Here is a 22,590-nt window from a genome sequence, read left to right as displayed (position 1 = left end):
CAATTGTTTGAAATATTTGTGAGTATATCTGTGGCCTGTCTAGGGTTTCTTTCGCCACTCACTAAAGCAGACAATGCATTAATATTATGGATAAATCAAAGACATCATCATTAAAGTTTTCCTGAGTGCTGCCTGAATATTAAGTTGTAAATAAAGAAATTATATATATATATATATATATATATATATATATATATATATATATATATATATATATATATATATATATATTTTTTTTACTTGATTTGACTTCAATTCATAGTTTTTGTTTTGAATTTTTTTTGATAAAATCGCAAATAAAATTTGTATTAATTTTGGGATGGATACATTACAGTGCGAAAATACTTACTTTGGCGAAATTACACTTATATAAACGTGAAAATAATCTAAATTGATTTGTTTTAAACAATTTACAAGAAATGTCAATCAATATTATAACATAATATATAATAATAGTATAATAATATGTATAATAACATAATATAATAATATAATATAATTGTTTTTACTTTATCTGACACACAAAACACTTGCTCTCACTGATTAATGTAGCGAATATGTTAAAAATATTTTACATGCTTTTATGCCTCACGGGTTCGTCTTTCCGACCCCTAGATGGCGGTACTTACAATAAAGGGAAGATGAGTCGCTTTAATATGCGGGGAGAAGAAGATCAAGCAAAACAGCCTGGTGGCTAATCTAGTTAGCACGAGTAGATAAATGTTCGATTTTTACAAAATAATTTATCGAAGTTCAATGTATGTCATTCCCACCATCGACGCATTTGATAGTCATTAGACTGCAGAAGTATGCATTTTGTCTGACGTGGAATTTCGGTTTTGTTGAGAAGAATGTTGACGAGTTCGTATCAGCTGCTTCCTCAAAGGGACTCGAGCACAGCGAGACCCCCTGGGTTCCTCTTGTCCGCTGACTATCACTCACCGCCCGGTTACCACAAGGGCTCTTTTGACTACATCCCCAAGGTTCATGAAAACGACTTCAGTGGTTTGTAACTTCTTACTCAGTGTGATGGATCTACATGTCCACCATGCATACACACATAATGACTATGTTACTGCAGGTTCACTTTAATAATTCTGACACCAAAAGTATAATTTATTAACTATGTAAATAATAATATTCTTGTATTATGTCTCTTTCTGCAAACAGATGCCTCCCAGAGCTGGATGTCCTGGATTTGCAATCTCATTGTCATATCTTTAGTTTACATCGCCACTTTCCTCACCTTTCCCATATCAGGATGGTTTGTTTTAAAAGTAAGTCTTGACATGACCTTCTTCTTCTGCTATTCAACGTCATCATAACGCCTTCTTAAATGCGTTGCAGTCGGTGCCCAACTACCAAAGGATAGTGGTATTTCGCCTGGGTTGGATTTGTGCTCCAAAGGGTCCTGGTGTTGTTCTTGTTCTGCCCCTCATTGACCAGTGGCAGAGAGTCGACCTGCGCACCCGTGCATTTAATATCCCCCCATGTCAGGTGACCAAACTCCTCTGAATATGAAAATGTTAGTCCTCTTGTGACAATGTATTTATGTTTACTGGTTCTATGGATGTCAATGAAAGGAAAACATCTGTTTATTAGTATTTTAAAAAATAAATACCAAAAGACAAAATCATCAGACAAAAATATCATCTGAAAAACAATGTTTTGAAAAACAATTTCTGTTAAGATGGTTAAAAAAGGTCCCCTTATTCTTTCAAAATATTTTCTTTGTCTTTCATTGTATATGTTATTCATTCCATTGGAAATAACTGAGTCAATCCTTGTATCCAGTGACTGATACTTGGTCTTATGGTCCGTTTCCATGTCAACTCGCATTTTTTTTTGCTTGTAGGAAACAGTCATTTAATTTTCATTCTAAAACGGATCATTCCATTCTGCCTACACTCGCATCAGAACTTAGAAAAGTTTCTCCCCCACAACGGTAAACATGCACGATGACTGAAGGATGTTAGTCATCACACGATTATTATCAAATTGCATTAAGTTATTCACCATAGTTTACTATAACATTTGACCACTAGGTGTCAGTCTTGCCTAGTTGAAAATGTGACCGGTGGCGTGAATTGTTATTATGATAGGTGAACACTCGGGATGGTGGGCTGTTGTCTGTGGGAGCAGACATCCAATTCAGGATTTGGAACCCGGTCCTGTCGGTGGTAGCAGTCCAGGACCTGAATGCTTCGACAAGGATGACGGCCCAGAACGCCTTAACTCACAGTCTGACTAAGAAGACGGTCAGGGAGATCCAGACGGAGAGACTGAAGTTGGGAGAGTACCTGGGGGTAAGATGAGACCTCAGCTCTTGTCTTCTGCTGTGTTCCTGAGTCGCCTGCTGTCGCAGATCGACATCAACGAGATGACCAAACCGTGGGGATTGGAGGTGGACAGAGTAGAACTCACGCTGGGCTCGATACTTAAGGCTCCTGAGGAGGCTCCCACTGGGCCCCTCATCATGCCTCCATCTGTACCTGGGCTGGAAGGCATCACAGGCCCCATCCAGCAGCTCGCCATGCACATTCTGGGTCACAGCCCAGCACCACAACAAGGTACAATAAATAAAGTCAAAGGTCACTCCGACCACAGCATCCTCCTTAATGTCATCTTCATTTATGTCCACAGCAAGCGGTGCAGTGGGGAGTGACGGGTGTAGTGAGCTCCAGCAGGTGGTGGTGACCACGCCTGGGTCTGTTGAGGAGCTGCTTGAAGAGGTGAAGTGCCATCTATCTGACAGTCTGGTGGACCGTGTGGGAGCTTGTTTCCAGTTTCACATCAGCTCAGAAGACGGACAGCGCAGTTACTATGTGGATTTAAGTCAAGGTGATACATCTCACTGGTTGGTGTTGCTTTTTTTTTTTCGTTCTTAACTTCCTGACCCGGTGTGTGTGTCGTAGGCAGCGGTGCAGTTGGACCCGGGTCCTTGTCTCAGCAGCCTGACGTCACGCTGACGATGAGTGAGGTCGACCTTCTGGCCATGTTCCAGGGCAGTGTGACGCCGTTTGCTGCTTACACCAGCGGGAGACTGCAGATCCAGGGGGACATTCAGACGGCCCTCAGGCTGGAGGAGCTCGCCAAGCTGCTCAGGAAATGATACTATTTGGAACTTTGTGATGTGTCTTCTTGTGTGCTATAAACCAGGGGTGAGCGAACCGGTCCTCTAAGGGCCAGGGTGGTGCAGGGTGAGCATGTTCAGCTGAATCATCACTGTTGAGTGAAGGGTTGGAACACGAACCTGGAGCCACCGTGACCCTCCTAGGACTGTTTTCCCCACCCCAGCTACAAATGCACTTGTGTTGTCTTTCTTTAATTTGCACTATTGTGAGTTGACAGCGCACTTATGTGAGGCGGTAACATGAAACAGAAAGCCTTGATGAGCCCAACGGGGGGGGGGGGGATTTTAGTTCAGCCTACTTTTGAGCTCCGACTGGAGCAGTGAGAAGTTACACACACATGAAAGTGCGATGGCTCGGTGGACTTTGTGTCGCAGGTCTGTGCTGCTGCACCTGTCAGGCAGCGAGAGTCGACTGGCGCTGCGTTTCAGCAGCAGCAGCCTGCAGAGGGGGAGGCAGGCTCTGGTGGAGAGCAGCGGCAGCGTGAAGCCTTTCAGTGAGATTCCTGGCCAGTGGAAGAACGGAGTGGTCAACCTGTACAACTTCTGGAAGCTGGACGGCTTCAGAAACATTCACCGGGTCATGGTGCGTAACTTCAACGCCTTCGGACCCATTTACAGGTACTGGAGCAGGCCGAGTCCTTGACAGATGCTGGAAACTTCTGACACTTTCTCACTCCGGCAGGGAAAAAATAGGATATTATGAAAGTGTCAACATCATCAATCCTGAGGATGCGGCCGTCCTCTTCAAAGCTGAGGGACATTATCCAAAAAGGCTGAACGTAGAGGCGTGGACGGCGTACAGGGACTACAGGAACCGCAAATACGGAGTTCTGCTGAAGTACTCTCACAATGTCAGAAACAGTCAACGAAGAAAAGCTTCTGATTATCTGCTGCTTCCCAACAGGAACGGAGAAGACTGGAGATCAAACAGAGTCATCCTCAACAAGGAGGTGATCTCGCCGAAGATGCTGGACTACTTCGTGCCTCTTCTGGACGAGGTGGGGCAGGACTTCATGGCCAGGCTTCATCAGAAGATCAAGAGGAACGGCGGGGAGAAATGGACAGCTGACCTCTCCCAGGAACTCTTCAAATACGCTCTAGAATGTAAGATCCTCTGCACAACTTCTCATGATGTGTTTTTATTGACGCGTGTTGCGATGCAGCCGTGAGCTCGGTGCTCTATGGGAAGCGCCTGGGCTTGATGATGGACTACGCCGACCCCGAAGCTCAACATTTCATCGACTGCATCACCTTGATGTTCAAGACCACCTCGCCGATGTTGTACATCCCCCCTGCTGTGCTGCGGAGAATTGGAGCCAAAGTGTGGCGGGACCATGTGGAGGCTTGGGACGGAATCTTCCAACATGGTGGGCCATTTTCTCACACAGTCACTAGATTTAACTTCACTAGTATGGTACTAAGTACTAGCCCAGGGTTTCTGCAAATCTCATTTCATCTTCAAACTCATTTCATGCCCACCTCCAACTGCAGTTAAGCATGTGGACAATGCAATTTCATATATTTGAAAATTATAATGTAACTGTCAAATGCCTCACAAGACAGAAATACAGATATTTGATACAGTTCACCGTGCGTCACAGCTCCGCTGAAGTTGCCTTGGTGGTCACAGCAAAAGAAGGTCAAAACAGTTAACTGCTGCCTTCCTTTTATCACAGACTGGTGATTTTGACCTCATTGTTGGCCACTGTACACTGATAAATGCCTCCCAGGGTTTATCGTTTTAACCAGCTTCTGAATGCAGTGATTCCTGGACTATAAGCCACTATTTTTTTTCTCTTGCGGTCCAAACACTCTGCACTTTTGCTTCAGCTTGCTTCATAACTACAGTTATTCTTTCTCTCTTCACATTTTGGAGTGCATTTATGTGGTTCCACCATTAGTTTCTAGCCAACTTTTAAACCACAGAGCAAACTTTGATAGTTGACAAGTGTCACCCTCTATTTGTTTAGCGGCAGTAGGTGCTAATTCTACAAAATGATTTATTAGTTTGAGAAAAAAAGTGAAAAATGCGCTTCATTTATTTTCAGTTTAAACAAAAAAGAAGCAAATCTGAGTGTCTTGTAAAAGGCTGTTATATAATGTACATCCAAGATGAAGATAAAAATCTCTGTCATGGAACGATGCAGGAAATAAAAACAAGAAATGTCTCCAAAAGGAAATAAATCTAGAGCCTTTTTGTTGCCATTTGATATAAAGCAGGTGCGGGCAAAGCGGTCGTCAAGGTGCCAAGGTGGTGCAGAAGCTGAAACAAGCTGAAACCCTGCTATAACCCTGAACACTGTGGGACAAATAAAGGGCATCGAATCTAATCTAGTATATGAACCATGCTGCGCATCACAGGACAATAGATATTATGTTTAGAAGATGAAAAAAGTGTTTGAACCACCCAAATTTTAGCCACAGAAAAGACGCTCCACCATCACTAAATCGCTACGTGGCACTGACGCCACATCACACACAATGCAACTAGAAAGATCTAACTCAACTCAATCTGACTCAAGCTGACAGCTGCATCCAGAACATCTATCGGCAGCTGCAGGATGAAAACAGGAGCACCAAGAAATACCCGGGAGTCATGGCCCGCCTGCTTCTTCTGGACAAGCTTTCCATCGAGGACATTAAGGCCAGTGTCACCGAGCTGATGGCTGGAGGAGTGGACACGGTAGGCACCTCACCTCGTCCTCCATCCTGGCAACTCTCTTTAGCAACACTTCTCATCGGCCTCTAGACGTCCATCACGCTGCAGTGGACGCTATACGAACTGGCCCGACACCCGAGTCTCCAGGAAGAGCTGCGAGCCGAGGTGGCTGCCGCGCGGGCAGAGAGCGAGGGTAACCTGCTGCACATGCTGAAGAGGATTCCGCTGCTCAGAGGGGCTCTGAAGGAGACACTCCGCCTCCATCCCGTCGCCATCAGCTTGCAAAGATACACCGCAGAAGACATCGTCATCCAGAACTACCACATCCCTGCCGGGGTAAACTTCCTGCTACATCCCTGAACCTCTCCAGTTCAACATGCCTCTTCGTTTCGTTCGTCTGTGCAGACCTTAGTCCAGTTGGGACTATACGCCATGGGACGGGACCCCAGGGTGTTTACCCGTCCCGAGCAGTACCAACCATCCCGCTGGCTGAGAACAGAGACCCACTACTTCAGGAGTCTGGGCTTTGGATTTGGCCCCCGCCAGTGTTTGGGTCGCAGAATAGCAGAGAGCGAGATGCTGATCTTCCTCATCCATGTGAGAATCACTGTGACCCTCTCATCACTCCACCACGAGAACCGACCCAGTGGTGTTTCTCTGCAGATGCTGGAGAACTTTAGGGTGGAGAAGATGCGACACGTGGAGGCCAAGAGCACCTTTGAGCTCATTCTGGTGCCGGACAAACCCATCATGCTGACCCTGAAGCCCCTGCACGCCGCCTCATAGGAGGTCCAGGTTCTGATGTCATAGACTGATCTGCCATAACATTATGACCACTTAACATGCATTACTGATCCATACACACCCCCTGGTTGATGCCTACTGACCAGTCCTGCTATGAGCACTCACTGAACACACACCATGTAAACTGTTTCAGTTTTAATCTAGATGGGCAGCTGACACAGTAAGGCCATTCTGGCACCTCACTGGGCAACTCTTCTACTCTGAGATCCCAAATCTTCATCTGCCCTGCTTTCCTTGCCTCACCTCTCGATAAACAGTATTTGAGCATCTTTTAAAATGATATTGGACCCCAATGGAACACACCAGCCTGTGTCTCTAAAATGAACAAAATGAACATGAGCCCCGCCCATTCAAAATTGTTTCCCTGGCGCTGAACTCTTTCCAGGACCACGCCTACTCATTGGTCTGCACCTCCCCTTAACAAAAATGTTAGCAAGTATACGTGATACAATTATATTCCAGACCATATACTAGTAGTTTACTGGAAAGTATACTAGTTTTATACTACTTCAGACTAAATTGAAACATTTGAGTTTACTGACGTATACTTTAAGTATTCAATAACTATATAAAAAGTATACTAGTAATGTACTAGGTATATACTTGTCATCCACATTTCAAATAATCAATGAATACTTTCAGTTCACACTATTTATAGTCAGAAACATGCACACCTAACTATCTTGAACCATGACATCTCTGGTCTGATGCAAAGCACACCATTTCTGCTGCAGGCCTGAATCTAGTTGAGAGGCGCTGGAGTTGTGACATCACATCGGGCACGACTCTCATAACCTCTTGTTCACCAATACTGCAGATGGGGGAGAACTGTATAAAGCAATAACTTCACAATGAACCATCAGAGGGATAAGAAGAGGACGCATGAGTCTTAAAATATAAATTCCAAACAGGTGGTCATAATGTTATGGCAGTACATAAGGACATGTGGACATGTACAGAGTAGAGAGAGAGCCAGTACATTGGTAGGAAGATGTTGAGGTTGATGGAAGGTGGAGAGGAAGGCCACAGAGGAGATCGATGGAGGTGGTGAAGGAGGACATGAGGTTTATAGGTTTGAGAGGAGAGGAAGCAGAGGGTGAGATGGAGGGAGATGATCCGCTGTGGCGGCTCCTGAAGGGAGAAGCCGAAAGGAAAAGAAGAAGTTTGGTGTTTTATAAGTTAGCATCATAATACAGTCATTGACTTTTCTAATGGAAATCAATTTTTTTTTGTTTGACAGTTCAAAATAAATACCTCTTCTGTTACACTGAAGTTAAATGGCGATTTTCTCTAGAAACACCTTAGAAGAATACATACTTTTGCATGACACATACTAAATATTAATGCAACACAGAGCTGAGCTCGCAGCTAATGCCTCACTGTAAGACGATGGCACGTGTGGTATTTAATACCGGGGAGCTCACTGCTTTGCTACCAGTAGATCTTTTCAAACTTGAAGGTACATAAATGGCAGAACTCCAACACACTGTGGATGATCAGGATTGTCAGGGTTGCAGAAGAAGGTGCTGTGCTGCTGGCTTTAAGACACACAGTGGATCGACAACACGCTAAGGATGTTTGCTGGAGACACACAGGTGGAAACCTGCATGGGTCACGACGGTGCTGTGGTAACACCCCAGTATCAAGCCCCATGTTGCCAATAGAACACATGGTGGTGGAGGAGAACTAGAACTAGAGTTTGTAGCATTGGATTACGTGCCTTTCAAAATAATAAATATATCCAGTTTCCTCCCACAGTTAGTTACTTTGGTCTCACTCAGTTTCAGTCTGGTGTTTTACTCATATTTTGGGTCTTTTCTTCTTCATATCTCTGCGTCCGCTCCAGATTAATTGGAATCTTTGATGTTCAGACTTCTGAAAGATTAAAAAACGACTGTCTCAAGTGCAGTGCGAGCGACGGCCCCTCTGAGGGTCACACGCTGTCCTTCAGGAGATAAGAGCCGTCCGGCCCCCGCAGCTTATCAGGGTCCCTGGACCGTGAGGGGGCGTCATCACAACACATCTGAATTCTGCAGTCACTTGCAAGGATTCAAAAACAACGTCATTGATTGCGTTCAAAAACATTTGCGGCGGTTCTTCATCAGAATCAGCTCGCCGCATCTCAGGTTCAGCCTTGGCCCCTGTCTGGCTGCAAGGTTCGGGCAAGGACCCGGCGCAATGACAGACCACAGAGCTATTTGCTCTTTACTTCTTCATCACCACATCAACACACTTGACAACGTTTGTCTATCACCAGAAGAAAAGACAGGAAGTGCCTATGAAGGTGCAGAGAAATGACTCCATTTCCAAATAATGTGAGCAACAGTTTTTCAAATGCAGCTTCAAAATTTCAACATCTCATCAAAATAAAGAATAACCACAACCGAATATTTCACACAAAAAAAATAATGTCACGATACATTCGGCTGTTAATAAAAAAAAAGAACTGAACAAATCGTTTCTGCACTCTCATTTATTGCCACTAGATGTCGTCTTTACTCCACTGATAAAAGCATAAAAGCGTTTGCCTTTCTTGAGAACTCGTTTTTTCACTTTTTGTATAACTACTGTCATGAAATATACTGTATAGTGGAATCAGGTTATCTTTTTAATTATGTCACATTAATTGTTCTTTTTATGTTTTTACAGTTTACCAATAAACAGAATGGAATTAATAATGATGAATTATTCAGTTCTGTTCAGTTAGACAATAAAATGTGACATATTTTCGTTACACGTATCTCAGTGACTGTAAACCTTTCTCTTCATTTTCGTGATGAATAACACATTTCTTTTCATCACTAGGGTCATGCTGGTTTCCCAGGAAAACATTCACTTGATAATATCTAAACCTCATTTACCCATGAATCCCACTGTTGCTGTTCTCCTGTTATCCAGGATTTCTTCGCGTGTTGTCATTGTTCCGTCGCCTATAGCGCTGAACAGGCAGAAATGAAGCGCCACAGGATCTCCTGTATGCCGGCGACAATTACAGAATTCCAATCTGGGCCGTGGTGGCCGTGGCTCCCCTGGGAGTCGGCCATGAAATCGAGCATCTAATTGAAAGGGTAGATGGCTCAGGTGACAATCATGGCTCAAGATGTGATGGGGTCTCGGCTGGGGGGACATCATGGTGAGACAGGTTCCTCGTGACACGTTCAGGCCTCGTATTCCAAATTTAAGGTGTGTGATTTGAGTATGCTGTCGCCTGCGCCGTGAGGAAGCGGAATAATGAGGCGTTTTCATAACCTTGTCATCTGGAGCTGGAATATTCCAAGAGTTTATTGTCAGATAAAATAGCCAATAATACACGCTAGATAGCGGAGGGACATTTTAGCTGAGAGGAGGATCGGCTCCAGGAGAGGCAAAGGAAGAGGCCCTGGGGCGGACCCAGGTTACACTGGTGAGATTTTAACTGTTGAGCTGCGGACACCTCAGTATTCCCCCAGAAAGGCTGAGTTTTCTGAGGAAAGGCATGTCTTGCCCTTCTGGCCCTGCAACATGGCCTACGATATACCGGAGAAATGGATGGTTGAACCAGAAACATATTGAAAACAATTGATATATACAGTGAATTAGAAGTAATTCTGGTCTGTAAAATCAAAAAGGAAACTTGAGAACTGAAGGGAAAACTAAACTTAATGGTGACTGAGGTGGTGAAAACATCGCTGTCCTGCGTCAACCTTTTAAACATGGTTACATCACAACTCGACTGGCTCCCACTCACTACGAGAGAGCTCTTCACCAAAACGCCCCACAGACACCGGAGTGGGCGTCGGCACACTGAGAGGCACAACAGAGCCATCGACTTGAAACGTACATCACAGCAACTTTACCACAAATGTGGACTATCAAAACCCACAAGATGCAGGAAGCTATGTTGCGAGTTTCGGTTTAAAATCCGATTTTCTATAACAAGTGGAACAAACCTTTGCAGAAGAACTATAGATCAAAATCTGCAGAGACGGCAGGGACGAACAGTCATCAATAACAAGATTGGCAGCCATTGATGACTGGGGGCAGGGGACTGAGTGGGTGATGAAGCAGCCAACTTCTTCCCACAAATATTTTCTTTTTCTTCAAAGCCGGCTTTATTCTCCACCATCATCATCCTGGACTCTTAACATGTGTCCCCTTCCCCACAACAGTCTGGCCACCAGGTCTGATTTACAAAACACTTCAGAGCATCTCGTGCTGTTTCGCTCAACAGGGTCAAAGACATGTGAGCAGCGGTGTAGTCTCACATGCAGCCCTCAGAACAGTGGCACACTTTCTCTTCATTTCTACTGAAAATCAGCATCTTTCTTAAAACTAATATTTTCATATCCTGATCAATAATTCAATCTATGCTTGCAGCGATGTGCTCTGCAAATCTCTTCTCTAATCGAAGCTAAACGCAGCACGGTTTAATATCCCTTCATCGTGCCTGAAAGCCAACAGACAAACACATTTCCGCCTTGGCTCGCGTTGCGAATGCGTCCGACCCCGTTACACGTAATCTACAGGGAGCAGCTGCAGACGAGGTGTGATGTACAAGTCCACGGAGAAGAGGAGGGTCTCCTAAGTGGAGGGGGCTACAGCTAGCATCATCAGAATTCAGCACACGGCCTGAAAACCGACAGTCTGCTGCCACACTGGCTTCAATTAGGAAAGACACTCGGGAGTTCGGTCCACCACGCATCCTCCGTCCTCTACAGCACTTCCCATCTCTCAACTGAGCCAGACAGAAGCATTTTTCCTCCTTTTTCCCACAGTTGACCTCCGTGTCCTTCCCATAAAAGCCCCCGCACCTCAACCCGTCTTCCAGACGTGACAAGCTGAGCGGAAAGACGTGCGAGCGCTAATGGATCAGTAGAGAAGAAAAAAAGAAATGTGGGAGAAAACGGAGCAGGAGCTGCTGAGACTGTTACCACAGATATGGAATAATATATATTTTTTTAAAGAGTACTGAGAGAAGGGTTTACAGATTTGACAGAAGGATGGAGATTATTTCTGTCACACAAAGGTTTTTAAGTGATCAAACAATGTGGTAAAGCAGTCGACCCCACGTTGAGCAGTGAGACAAACTTGCCCTGCATGTACTCAGATGTTTTTTTTCTCTATCAGCGTATATAGCAATGGTTTTGGTCACCTCCAGCAAGAGGTTTCAAGGTCACTCACTCAAGGACAGTGGAGGCTCAGAGCCAGAGGCCCTCCCTTCCTCAGCGGTCCAGGCCAGCAAGAATGAATTCAAATCAAGGTAAGACACTATGTGGTCCGAACTGACTGGTCGCCGCGGCAAGGCCGACACAGATTATAAATTCAACCCTTTGACATTACATTTCCATAGAAAAGCAACATGAAACACAAAATGCCCCTTCTGATACTCTTACAATGAAGCTGTGCCGTTATTTTTCTCTCAGAAAAGTGCAAATAGGCGGCTTCATTTCACAGCGAATCCTTTTCTGCCTTGTCTGAAAAACAATCCTGACTATGAATCTGATTCCTGAATGAACCGTGATTACACAGCACAGGAAGTGATGGCGCCTCTGGGGACGCAGCGCAGACGGAAATCTAGCCAACGTGAGTATCAGTGGCTGCTTTCACCCGCCGGCACAACGTGACCTTTTAAGAAATGCTACAGAGGCGTCTCATAATCACCAACACAACATTTGACATTTGTCAAGCCTCGTGCAGAGAAAAACTTCCCCAAAACTGTATCCTTTGAGAAGTGCTGGCTTATCACAATCTATAGTGATCTATAGATAACTATTTGTTATATTTCATCCTGTTTTCAAATAGCTTTTTCTTTTTGTAATTAATGTATGGCATATTCTTATTATAATTGTGGGCAAAAACGGCACATTTTGAGTGCTTTAAGGTAAATAAAACACCAGTGATTTCATTGGTTTGATGTGACAAGGTTCAATATTTTGGCAGCATGACGTTCTTTAGCCTATAAAAATCCATATATCAGCCGCGTCGTTGTATAAGTCGAAGGGTTCAGACTTTGAGAATCACGTTGCGTCTTATAGTCCAAAAATGACTGTAATTGTTCAGACATTTAATTTTTCATGCATTCTTTGTCCCTCTTTTTTCCTAAATTCACCATATTCACATAATTTTCTCGGTTCAGATGATAGATTATATTTGTTCTGCGAACTCCCTAGTTGTGCTCTAAATGCTAAAGACATGCCTCCGTGTAGCACGATTCCCCTCCCTCCTCTGCATGGTATTTAAAAGTACAGTCACACAACAGCCAGTCTGGAGCTGCGAAAAGGCCGAACGTGGTGATTGATGAAGGAGAGGAAGGCGTGGCTGCTTGGTGATGCATCACTGGTGTTTTGGCAGAAATGTCACTTGGATCAAATTTACATCAGGGCGGGATGAGAGCTGCACCCCGACCCACACCCCTTCCCGCTCGTGCTCCGGCTCCGAGGTCAGCTGATGTGATTGCACAGCTGAGAGCGGGACACCAGCGTCCACCATGACCCCGCCACAGGGACGTCTTTATCTCTGAAGGCCATTATCCTGCTCACAAAGCCAGAGGAGAAGCTGCACATGATGCAGCCAATGTACCATGTGATGTCCACATCAATTGTTGGCTGTTCAGACTGTCCCTCAAATGAAACCTTGGAAGCATCATGGAGATAATGGCAGAGGCTCGGGTCCATCAGAGGGTTAAAGAGCTGCATTAGTGGGCTATTGATTTAGGCAGAAAATCACATGCCGGATGAAGACATGAACCTTTCACCTCCACTGAGCGGGACATTGAGATCACGCTGATGATAGAATTCAAGAGGGGGCGACGATGGACCGCAACACTGATACGAGACAAGCAGGACAATAGCCGACAGCTTCATTGTCAGACGGCAGCACATCTGTATTCAGGGTGAGCTGAGATGAGGAGAACCGCCCCCATCCCCACCTCCCCAGCTGTGGACGACAGATACCAGGCGCAACGTTGCACTTCAAACAGAGCCGGCCCGGTCCAGTGTGAACACCAGAGAGGTGCCAACACGGCTCCCTCACTCCCCAACCTGAGCTTATCAGAGCGCCGCAGGACAGCGAGGTAAACAAGTGTGGAATTAGCAATAAACAAGCGTGAGAGGGTTTAATTCACTGCTGGGTTTTCAGAGAGTGAAGACATCCAGCGAAAACGCCTCAAAGAAAACCAGATTCTATTAATTAATCCTCATATTCTGATACATTCTCAGAGCGTCTTGAACGGCCTCTATTGACTAAACGATGATTTACATCTCAAAGCCCATCAAAGCTCTCCTCCCTGCTCAAGTTTAAAAGCTATGTGTTGGGAAATATGAACTGATCTTACCCAACATATCTCACTAAAAAGTGAAACCCAAACCTATAACCACCTGAATTTGATGTTATCCGAGTAAATTATTTTAGAATACACTTTGATCTAAAAAAACAGATTATACATTATGAGATAAATATCTCAAAATACTGAAATATCACATAAATGTATCGAAAAATCTTTACTTCACATTTCCTCAATATCCCCAATATACAGCTTTAGTAATTCTGATCACAAGTAGTAGTACAGACATGTCATTCAACTCAATAGCAAGGCTTGTGTACCACATCTGCTGCACAGTGGAGGCTTGTAATATAAGTGAATTGGACCTCTACTGGTTTCCAACAATCTGGTTTCAAAATAAGAGCCCCCACAGCTCTCATTTTGGAGGATGAATCTGGTCCTCGTGCTGCATAAAACATGCCATAATTCCACGTCAGTTAGCAGCTCAGCTCAGCCCGATATTGTGCAGGATTGTTATGGTGTACGGTAAATTTGTAACCCTGATTATGACACACTGTTCCGCCGCTCCTCGGGTTCAGTTTGAACAATAACATGTGTCCCAATTGGACTAGGTGAAGAATGATGCAGAGAGATAATGAACTCCCATTTGCTGGCAGCTCAGCGACTTATAAAAGCAGTCAGGACCTTGAACTCTGACGGTTGTCAGTGCTCAAGGTCTCAGAAGCCTGCAGAGCTCATAATTGGAGTGAGCCGCCCACGACACACATTCACACCCCTCCCACCTCGTCCCCGCTCAGGCCCAGTTCCACATTCTCAGCTTCTGTCCGCCAAGGCCGGAACAAAAAAACCAGACGCGAGACAGGACTACTGCACTCACAGCCAAATAGTTCTCACAGTGTTCACACCAACAGAGAGGAGATATTCCAAAAATCAAACATTAAGTATTAATGCAAATGTGGGGGAAAACACTCCCATCACCACTAGATGTCACTGTGGCCTCACTCGGCCCACTGACCTGATAACGCTTCATGGTCCTCTTTGTGAGGGACAGAGCTGCGACTAATATATATATGCTGACATTACTATTCAGGACCAGTTGCACCATTCTTTCTGTCTGCAACACTGAGAAACAACAGCGGGAGAGGGGAGAGAGGGGGTCTGAAATTACAGTACGCTGCAGCTCCACTGCATATATTAAGCTCCATCTGAACCCCAGGTCTGGTCTGCGGGGAGCAAAACATCCCTGCCAATAAAACACACATTTACATCTCACACTTGGCTACTGCTAATATTTGGAGGGCTCCAGAAAGGTTGATAGCAGGGATGGAAAAGACCAACTCGGCTGTCGCGGATGATGGAGTCTTTATTTTGAACCTTCAGTGGTGTTGTAGAGTATGGGAATAGAACACGCCATGGTTGGAGTTGTTGCTTTATGAGTCCACTGCGTAGGAAGTGAAGCCAAAAGACCCGAGGTCTCATGGTCACATATACGGATGTTTACTTCAAGGTGGAAGGTTTGAGGGTCAGTTTAATCCAATGCTGTGACTACAAACACAGTATTTGGTGAAACAGCATTGTGTTGCTAATGGCTACATTCAAGAACTATGCTGTATTTATAGTTTATAACTCATTTCATTGGTAGAATTACACATAAAGTTGTCACTAAATGAGCACTTCACGTTCTCAGAAACAGTCAGAGTCACCAAGGTATTTTGAACATTGGACCGTTTTGGGAATTTCTCTCCCCCTGAATACAGAAGCCACACCCACTAAATGTAAAAAGAAAATAGATCTGGTTTTAAATATTAAGTGTTCGACACTGAACACTGTCGCGGCATATTGTCCACACGTAACAGTTTAGCACTTTTCCTTGCCATCCTCATAACAAGGGAGAAAGGGTTAATGGCAAAGAACTTTAAATCTGGAGTATAAAGAGCTGCCTTAATAATGAAAAAGAAAAAAAAACACTGAAACAAAACCCACTTCTGTTCCCTGCTAAATCTATTTTAATAGGAAACATGGCAGCTCAGCAGATCTCCAGGCTGCTGCTTCTATCAAACCCATGTTTGCTCTGACTGATGGAGGAACAAAGTAATCCGATTCCTTCAGAGCAAACACGGCTCGTGATCAATACTATATAAGATGCCTTGATGAATTTGAAATTTGTACTCAGAGAGGATATTGATCAGACTCAGTCCAGGCGACAAAATGTAGATGTGTCGTATATAAAACATAATTAGTGGTGCACAACAGTATTGACAGCTTCTGATGGAGATTTTGGTTCACTCTCCTTTGGTTCCGACATGAGCTTTTTTAACTTCGCTCACGTGTGGAATGAGATCCCTTCACTGTGTTTTGGTGTAGTCAGATCAAATAAAGGCTCCACACTGTCTTGACGCCGGAGCAGCAGGTCTTTCTGAGTGCACAGCTGGGCGTGGTGCTCGCGCCCGCAAGGGCGAGAAAAGGAGTCTGGTCTGCCCGAGGAAGCAGAGATTGGACAGCTGCTGGAAGATTTCTCAATTCTACAGAAGATTGAGCCTCAGGGTGCTGCACCCAGGACCATGTAATGCTGCAGTGATGCCACCAGGCTGCTTCATTTAACGCACACATCAGCAGCGCAATTCAATCAAAATGGAAGAAAAAGGAAGATAAGCAATGTCCTCCGCTTCGATGCAGTGACACGTGGCGTGAGTGAGAGCTACGCATTGTTTCCTGATATTATTAGTGGCGGAAGTTATAAGCCAGCTGTTCAACACAATCAGATTTAAGTCTTGTAAGAGTTTCCAGACCAAAGTGACCAAACTTCTGGGCAGGATTCTATTGAACGTTATTACAAACAAAGAAACTATGAAGCCAACAAATGAGTCCAACTTCGCTGCTCCATGAGAATACGACTAAATTTAAAACATAAATGTCAAACAGTTTAAATAACTGTAGTTTACATTTGTTTACATCACAAACTGGCAACACTCTCTAAAAAAATCCAGAATGAATGAGATCAAACTAGACGAAGAAAAATACTTTTCTGGCCATCCGCACCACTGCCATACTAGACAGCATCAACCTACTGTTGTAGTACTCCATACTGGTCACTTCTTTAGGCTCTCATTCTCAAATGCATTTTTACTAAGTCATGTCTCGGTCTCGGGATTTATATTCCAGACCGGTCGAGACTGACGGAGAACACATAAGAGTCAATAATAGGTCATAAAAGGCGAGCATCTCGGCTTGTGTAGTCTTGAGTACAACACTACACTACGACAACCATTTCTGTCTTTTATTAGGGACTGTCTGCAAAGCCTTTTATATCTGTAAAATCTCTCAAACATCTGCGTTTATGAGTCCACAGTGGCTTCTCCTGAAGGACTATAGCCTCGGTGTAAACATCACACATTCATCTTCATCTGCATCTGGACTGTTGAGCCACAGCACATTAGTTTCATCAAGGTATTTTCATGCCTCCCTCATTCTCACCTCCTAACCAGCAAGGGAACCTTGTCCTGTTCCTGGTCCAGAGTTCAACTCTGATCTCACTGATATTTGAGTCAAGTGAGCCCAAACAGAACTCCATTTAGGCACAAAGCTTTGTCTTCCATGATGACAATGAACAAAATATGAACAAAATAATTTTGACAATTCTAATGCCTTGGTATTGGCCTTTGAATGCAAACAGGTTGTACACTCAAGAGGACGAAGCAGGAAACAGACTCCACCAAGACTGAGGTCTGCATCTTGAAATTCTAACAGATATTTAATTAACCTGACGTCTGGATGCCATCCAACCACTAGACATCTTCCATCAGCACAATTTGTAATCCATCTCTGCCCATCTGTGCCAGAACTCTACATAATGCGCAGTCGCACGCTTCTGTCTTGACTTGTTTGTTTAGCCAAGCAGGACATAGCAGTACATTGGATTCCATGTAGATATTCTGAGGCTCTTGTATCATGTGTTGACTGACTTTCACAGATGGAAACGTTACTAAAGCAATGCAATAATGGAGAGTTCATTTTCAAATACACAACAAAAGTCTTCATTATAAGATGCTTATTATGATATGGTATAATATATTTCATGACGGTTTGAAACAATATTTACCAAAGACACCTTCATATTTACATGGCGGCACTTCAGGAAAACCACATTTAAAAAAGAAATCTGTAGCAAAGTTCAAGGCAAAAACTCATCATATGGGGCATCACTCTAGTGATCTCAAATACTTGGTGTTATTGACATTAATTATGACCAACAATATATCATAATATGGGTGAAAAAGGTTCTGAAGACTGTCCTTCAATGGCCAATGGTGGTCTGGAATGCTTCTAAACGTTTCGGTGTATTTGTGTTTTTACTTGACAATATCTGTCAGTAATATGGAAAGCATATAAGTATGAAGTCTACAGTTTAAAAATATGTAATAATATAAATATATAATAAGTTCTACGCAGTGCCACTGACCTAAAATCCAATGAACCATCCATTTCTCACCTCTGATGTGATGTCAGGTCATGGGGGCAGCAGCCACAATGAAGAGGCCCAGGCTTCCGTCTTCAAAGAGACCAACTGAAAACCATGAAACTCCAAGTAATATAGCGCCACAGTGTTTTACTATGATGGTTGTCGCTGTACTGTGATGTTGGCGTTTAAAGCCTGTTACTGCACTCACTGAGACCACATAAGGGTTTAAAGTACCCCCTTGTTGCCCTTAAATTTGACCACAGGCTAAAAAGAGTTCAGCGATCAACTTTATGTTAAAAACAGTAGCCATTCTTGTCACAGTTTCACAGTAAAACTCCTTATTTTTCTGCTACACATTTGTGGATCTAATGGTTTTTATGTCGCTGTTGACTCACACGGTGTGACTCCAGAGTAAACACCAGCATGAAAAGCAACAGCAAGCAAAGATGAATTGCCTTCATCCTGCCGTTCAGCAACCAGTGGAGCGAGCCCCCCGGTGCTGTCCATGGTGCTGGGAAGAACAAAAGCATCAAAGCGGAGCTCTCCTCCTCGCTGCGCTCACGAGGGGAGGGTCTGCCTTGGAAGGGGGAGGCACCATGTGTACTTGATTCAATTAGGCAGCCTGAGAGTCCTCCCCTGGGAGGGGGCAGCAGAGGAGGCAGCTACGGGCCCGTCTAACAAAGACGTACGGCCCACCCCTCGACCTCTCTGAATCCACCTCATTAGTCAGGCGAGTAACCGCTGATGGTCTCAGACATAAAGAAGAGTTGTCTCTGCATGACAGCTGGTGACAGGCACTTATGAGCTGTTCTCTGAACAAGAGCCTTCAGCTCAAGAGAGCCATGTTTCTCTTCACTGCTGTGTGATCGCAGAATTAAGGAGCAGCTACAGAAGAAGCCGACATGCGGTGCGAGAGAAAGCTAGGTTCAATTCAGCGGAACATTGAAGACGTCGCCATACCTGCAGAGTAGTGATGCTCTCTGACTGCAGTCCAGGCTCCACCTTTTTGACAACACGCCTGGGCATCAACAGAAACCATATCTTTCTGGAAACATCTGGCATATTTCCTATATCGAAGTCACCTTTTTGAGCACATAACGTTCTTCTCAATCCTATGGAATCAGGAAAATGTCAGTTAAATGTGTTCCAGTGACATCTGCATTCCTATCTTGGCTGCTGAGGCCTTCAAAAGCAGCAGATGTTTTCAAGTTTCCACGCTGTCAGAGCAGCTTAGAAGTCACTGCCATTCTGTGAAATCAAGTATGAAAACATCTGTTCTGCCCAATGATATCAGTGTCTGACATTTCTGTCCACACTAATCTGTTCGCGCATTTGTTATTGAAATAGTAGGAGTGAGAAATTAAAAAAAATCTTTAAAACAAATGCCGAAAAAAAATAATTCTTTACATTTTGTTGCATCTTTGTTCACCACAATTTAGGTTCATCCTTAAACTTCCTTCCACCAATCCACACTCAGGTCATGGGGGCAACAGCCAAACTCTCTCTTAGTTAAACAAGAGACTTATCATCCCTAGCTTTTCCTGGGTCTCTCCTCCTCCCAGTGAGGCATCCAAAAGACATCTTGCGAAGATGACAGTTGAATGGAGCTTGTTCTCCACCACAACAGACCTGTACGTGACGGAAGACGCTGCACCCATTTGTCTGTCCATCTTTCCCTCATGAAGCGCGGTGCTATTAGAACACTTCCACCTGGCTACTGATCTCTCCAACCCATACACACTTTTCACCATTGTCTCCGACTTAAAGAAGGCGACTCTAAGGTCAAAGACAGTGTTCGCGGGCAAACAGTTTTGTCCACTTACAGCAACTTTAAAAAGCAGCTAGCACATGTATGTGAATGGCCCAGGAAGATTTCTGAACAAATATTAAATATAAATTATTATATATAATCTCCGAGTCGCTGAAGAGAAGCCAGATGCTGCCGCGCTCACGTCCACCAAGCAGCCGTCTGACGGTCACACCTGCTGTGTTCTGGGACCACTTGGCTGTTGGAGCAATCATCGCCACCACACGGACTGCAGATAATTGCACGGCTCCCTCCCACACGCCTGGCCTGTTTGGCTAAAACCGTATTGCACCAGCGCCGCAATAACACTTGTCTAAATGGTTGTGTGGTACTTAACTGACAGGGTCCATTTACTCAACCGTTCAACTGGAGAAAAAGGAAAAAAAAAACCAAATGAATGCCCCAATACAAGCAGTCACTTCTGTTAATAATTTATCTTATCTCCAGTTATTTACAGACGAATAAAAAAGGAGCCCAGATTTCCAATTATATTATTTTAATGATGCCGTTTTCTAGAATGTAAATGTATTAAGCACTGACAGAGAAGCTCAGGATATAAAAGGGAACTGATGATTTGCCCAGAAATAGGATTTTCTTTTTCGTTTTTTTGAATTCAAGTTCATGTTCAGTGTGTTTGCAGCCGTCGCCGCTTCCATTACCATGAAGTGAAGTGTTGGAATAACAGCTTTCCCTCTCCCTCCTTGACAATTAACACTTGTGCACCCAGATCCAGTCACACCTCCCCTCCCATCAGAGAGACCAGACTCTGGGCTCGGCACTCTCTTGTGTGCCATTATATTCATGTAAATCAGACTGAAACCAGGGGAGAGGCTGTCGGGGGCATATTTTCCTGTTAGCGATAATTAGCAGCGGATCCTATATTGTACACATTATGCACCAAATCCCCTTCTGACCTTGAGTATTGGGCCATTTATTTAGCTTTTCAGCTTGTAACAAAATGAATCCAAGCAGTGGTGTATGGCACGGTCGTCTTGTGGATGCGAAAGAGAGAGGAATCGAAGATCATAAAATACTAAACTGTATCAAAATAAAGACGCACAGGAGAGCCATTCTGGCAGCACGGGATCTATTAATACCGTGTGGCAGTGAATCAGGGCCCATAAAAGAAGGAAACGGCAGGAGGGAAGAGGATCAGACACAAAGGTGGTCACGAGCAACAGACCCAAGACTGATGCTCTAATTTGAAGAGCCATCAAACGATATTTCCCAAGATCCTTTATAAGAGACCATTTAAATAAAGTGCCTTTCCCAAACAGGTTCGTACCAGCGTAGGAAAATGTTTTTGTTTTTTTTTAAACTGTACTAAACGCTTCAAGAAACAGTGGTGCTCTCGATAAGGAGGTATGCAATTCCATCTGAATAGCCTTTCACCTGCTGCTATTACATAGATCTAAAAATTCTTATAAAACACAAATGTTGAATTATTTTAATTGGAAAAATAAAGATAAAAAGCTCATATACGAGCATCGTTTTCACAGATCAGGTGATTCTCAAGAGGAGAAGATCCATGCGATGCTGCTATATCTGTGATGCATTGACATTTTTGGGGACAAAGTTGTTACCAGGTATAGTAACACAAAGGAAGCTTACAAAGACAAGATCATAGGATATTTGTTGGGTGGCTGTTACTGGGAAACCACTGGTAGAAGAAAAATGTAAGTGGTCTATTTCTGTGTATTGTATAATTTCCAGATGAACATTGATCACTGCAGTTTTCCGTGTTTTTTTCCCCAAAGAAATCTGTTATAGTTAATCATTTTAGTCAGAAATATTAACATATAGAGTGACATCGACTCATAACTAAGCCTGTCACGATAATTAAGAAGTCAATTAATTGTACGATAATAAAAAATGAACTCGATTAATAGCCATTTGTATGTTTGTTTGTTTCATTTCCTCATCTCTCCCACAGCTAAGTAGCCTGTCTTCGCTGGCTGACAGGAGGGTTCACTCTGTCCACAATATCAGACACCTCTCTGGTCGCATTGTACCTGGAATGAGCTGAGTAAACACTCTTATCTGTCCTTCATCTCACCTGGGAGTCATTCATAGTGAGCACAAGTCCATTTTATACTGTATCTTTGTGGAAATAATGGGAGAAAAAAAGCATAATTGCAAAGTCAAATGCCACATCCCAAGTTTGGGAATATTTTGGCTTCGATGTGCGAGGTGAACACAGCAATGAGGACACGAGCCAATTTGTCGAATTGGTTCTCAAACACTGAAACACATCAAATATGCATGCTCACAAGAACCACATGTTCAAGGTTCTTAACTGAGACTATGTATTGTATATTTGTTATTTTTAAGTTATTTAAAAGTCATTTAAAAGACATTTCGATTACAATGGAAAAAATATTGAAGAGAAATATATATGTTTTAAAAGGGTGTTCTCGCATAATTTGGTCTCAAAATTATGTTGACAATAATATTGTCCTACTCATAA

The 22,590-nt window shown here is 43.7% G+C and overlaps 2 protein-coding genes across 2 annotated transcripts; both read left to right on the top strand.

The window, feature by feature from the left end:
• Positions 1-520: 520 nt before the first annotated feature.
• On the top strand, positions 521-3,246 carry stoml1 (stomatin (EPB72)-like 1). Its single transcript, XM_053886196.1, has 7 exons — positions 521-1,005; positions 1,171-1,277; positions 1,348-1,497; positions 2,103-2,306; positions 2,366-2,570; positions 2,644-2,841; positions 2,916-3,246. Exons 1-7 carry the CDS (start codon positions 852-854, stop codon positions 3,110-3,112), a joined length of 1,215 nt encoding a protein of 404 aa, XP_053742171.1. The 5' UTR covers positions 521-851; the 3' UTR covers positions 3,113-3,246.
• A 92-nt stretch (positions 3,247-3,338) lies between these two features.
• LOC128771069 (cholesterol side-chain cleavage enzyme, mitochondrial) lies at positions 3,339-9,247 on the top strand. Its single transcript, XM_053886195.1, has 8 exons — positions 3,339-3,751; positions 3,816-3,971; positions 4,038-4,237; positions 4,297-4,500; positions 5,656-5,816; positions 5,883-6,128; positions 6,198-6,389; positions 6,456-9,247. Exons 1-8 carry the CDS (start codon positions 3,483-3,485, stop codon positions 6,576-6,578), a joined length of 1,551 nt encoding a protein of 516 aa, XP_053742170.1. The 5' UTR covers positions 3,339-3,482; the 3' UTR covers positions 6,579-9,247.
• The last annotated feature ends 13,343 nt before the right edge of the window (positions 9,248-22,590 follow it).

This window comes from Synchiropus splendidus, chromosome 14 (assembly GCF_027744825.2).
Source record: "Synchiropus splendidus isolate RoL2022-P1 chromosome 14, RoL_Sspl_1.0, whole genome shotgun sequence".
Lineage (NCBI taxonomy): Eukaryota > Metazoa > Chordata > Actinopteri > Syngnathiformes > Callionymidae > Synchiropus > Synchiropus splendidus.
This window is presented reverse-complemented; position numbering and strand designations above follow the sequence as displayed.

What these genes read in the sequence shown, in the direction of transcription:
- stoml1 (XM_053886196.1), top strand. Translation starts at nt 852, where the DNA reads ATGTTGACGAGTTCGTATCAGCTGCTTCCTCAAAGGGACTCGAGCACA. An exon ending in CAGGATGGTTTGTTTTAAAA is followed by an intron (nt 1,278 to 1,347) that starts GTAAGTCTTGAC and finishes AATGCGTTGCAG; the next exon opens with TCGGTGCCCAACTACCAAAG. An exon ending in TTAATATCCCCCCATGTCAG is followed by an intron (nt 1,498 to 2,102) that starts GTGACCAAACTC and finishes TTATTATGATAG; the next exon opens with GTGAACACTCGGGATGGTGG.
- LOC128771069 (XM_053886195.1), top strand. Translation starts at nt 3,483, where the DNA reads ATGGCTCGGTGGACTTTGTGTCGCAGGTCTGTGCTGCTGCACCTGTCA. An exon ending in ACTACCACATCCCTGCCGGG is followed by an intron (nt 6,129 to 6,197) that starts GTAAACTTCCTG and finishes TCGTCTGTGCAG; the next exon opens with ACCTTAGTCCAGTTGGGACT. An exon ending in TGCTGATCTTCCTCATCCAT is followed by an intron (nt 6,390 to 6,455) that starts GTGAGAATCACT and finishes GTTTCTCTGCAG; the next exon opens with ATGCTGGAGAACTTTAGGGT.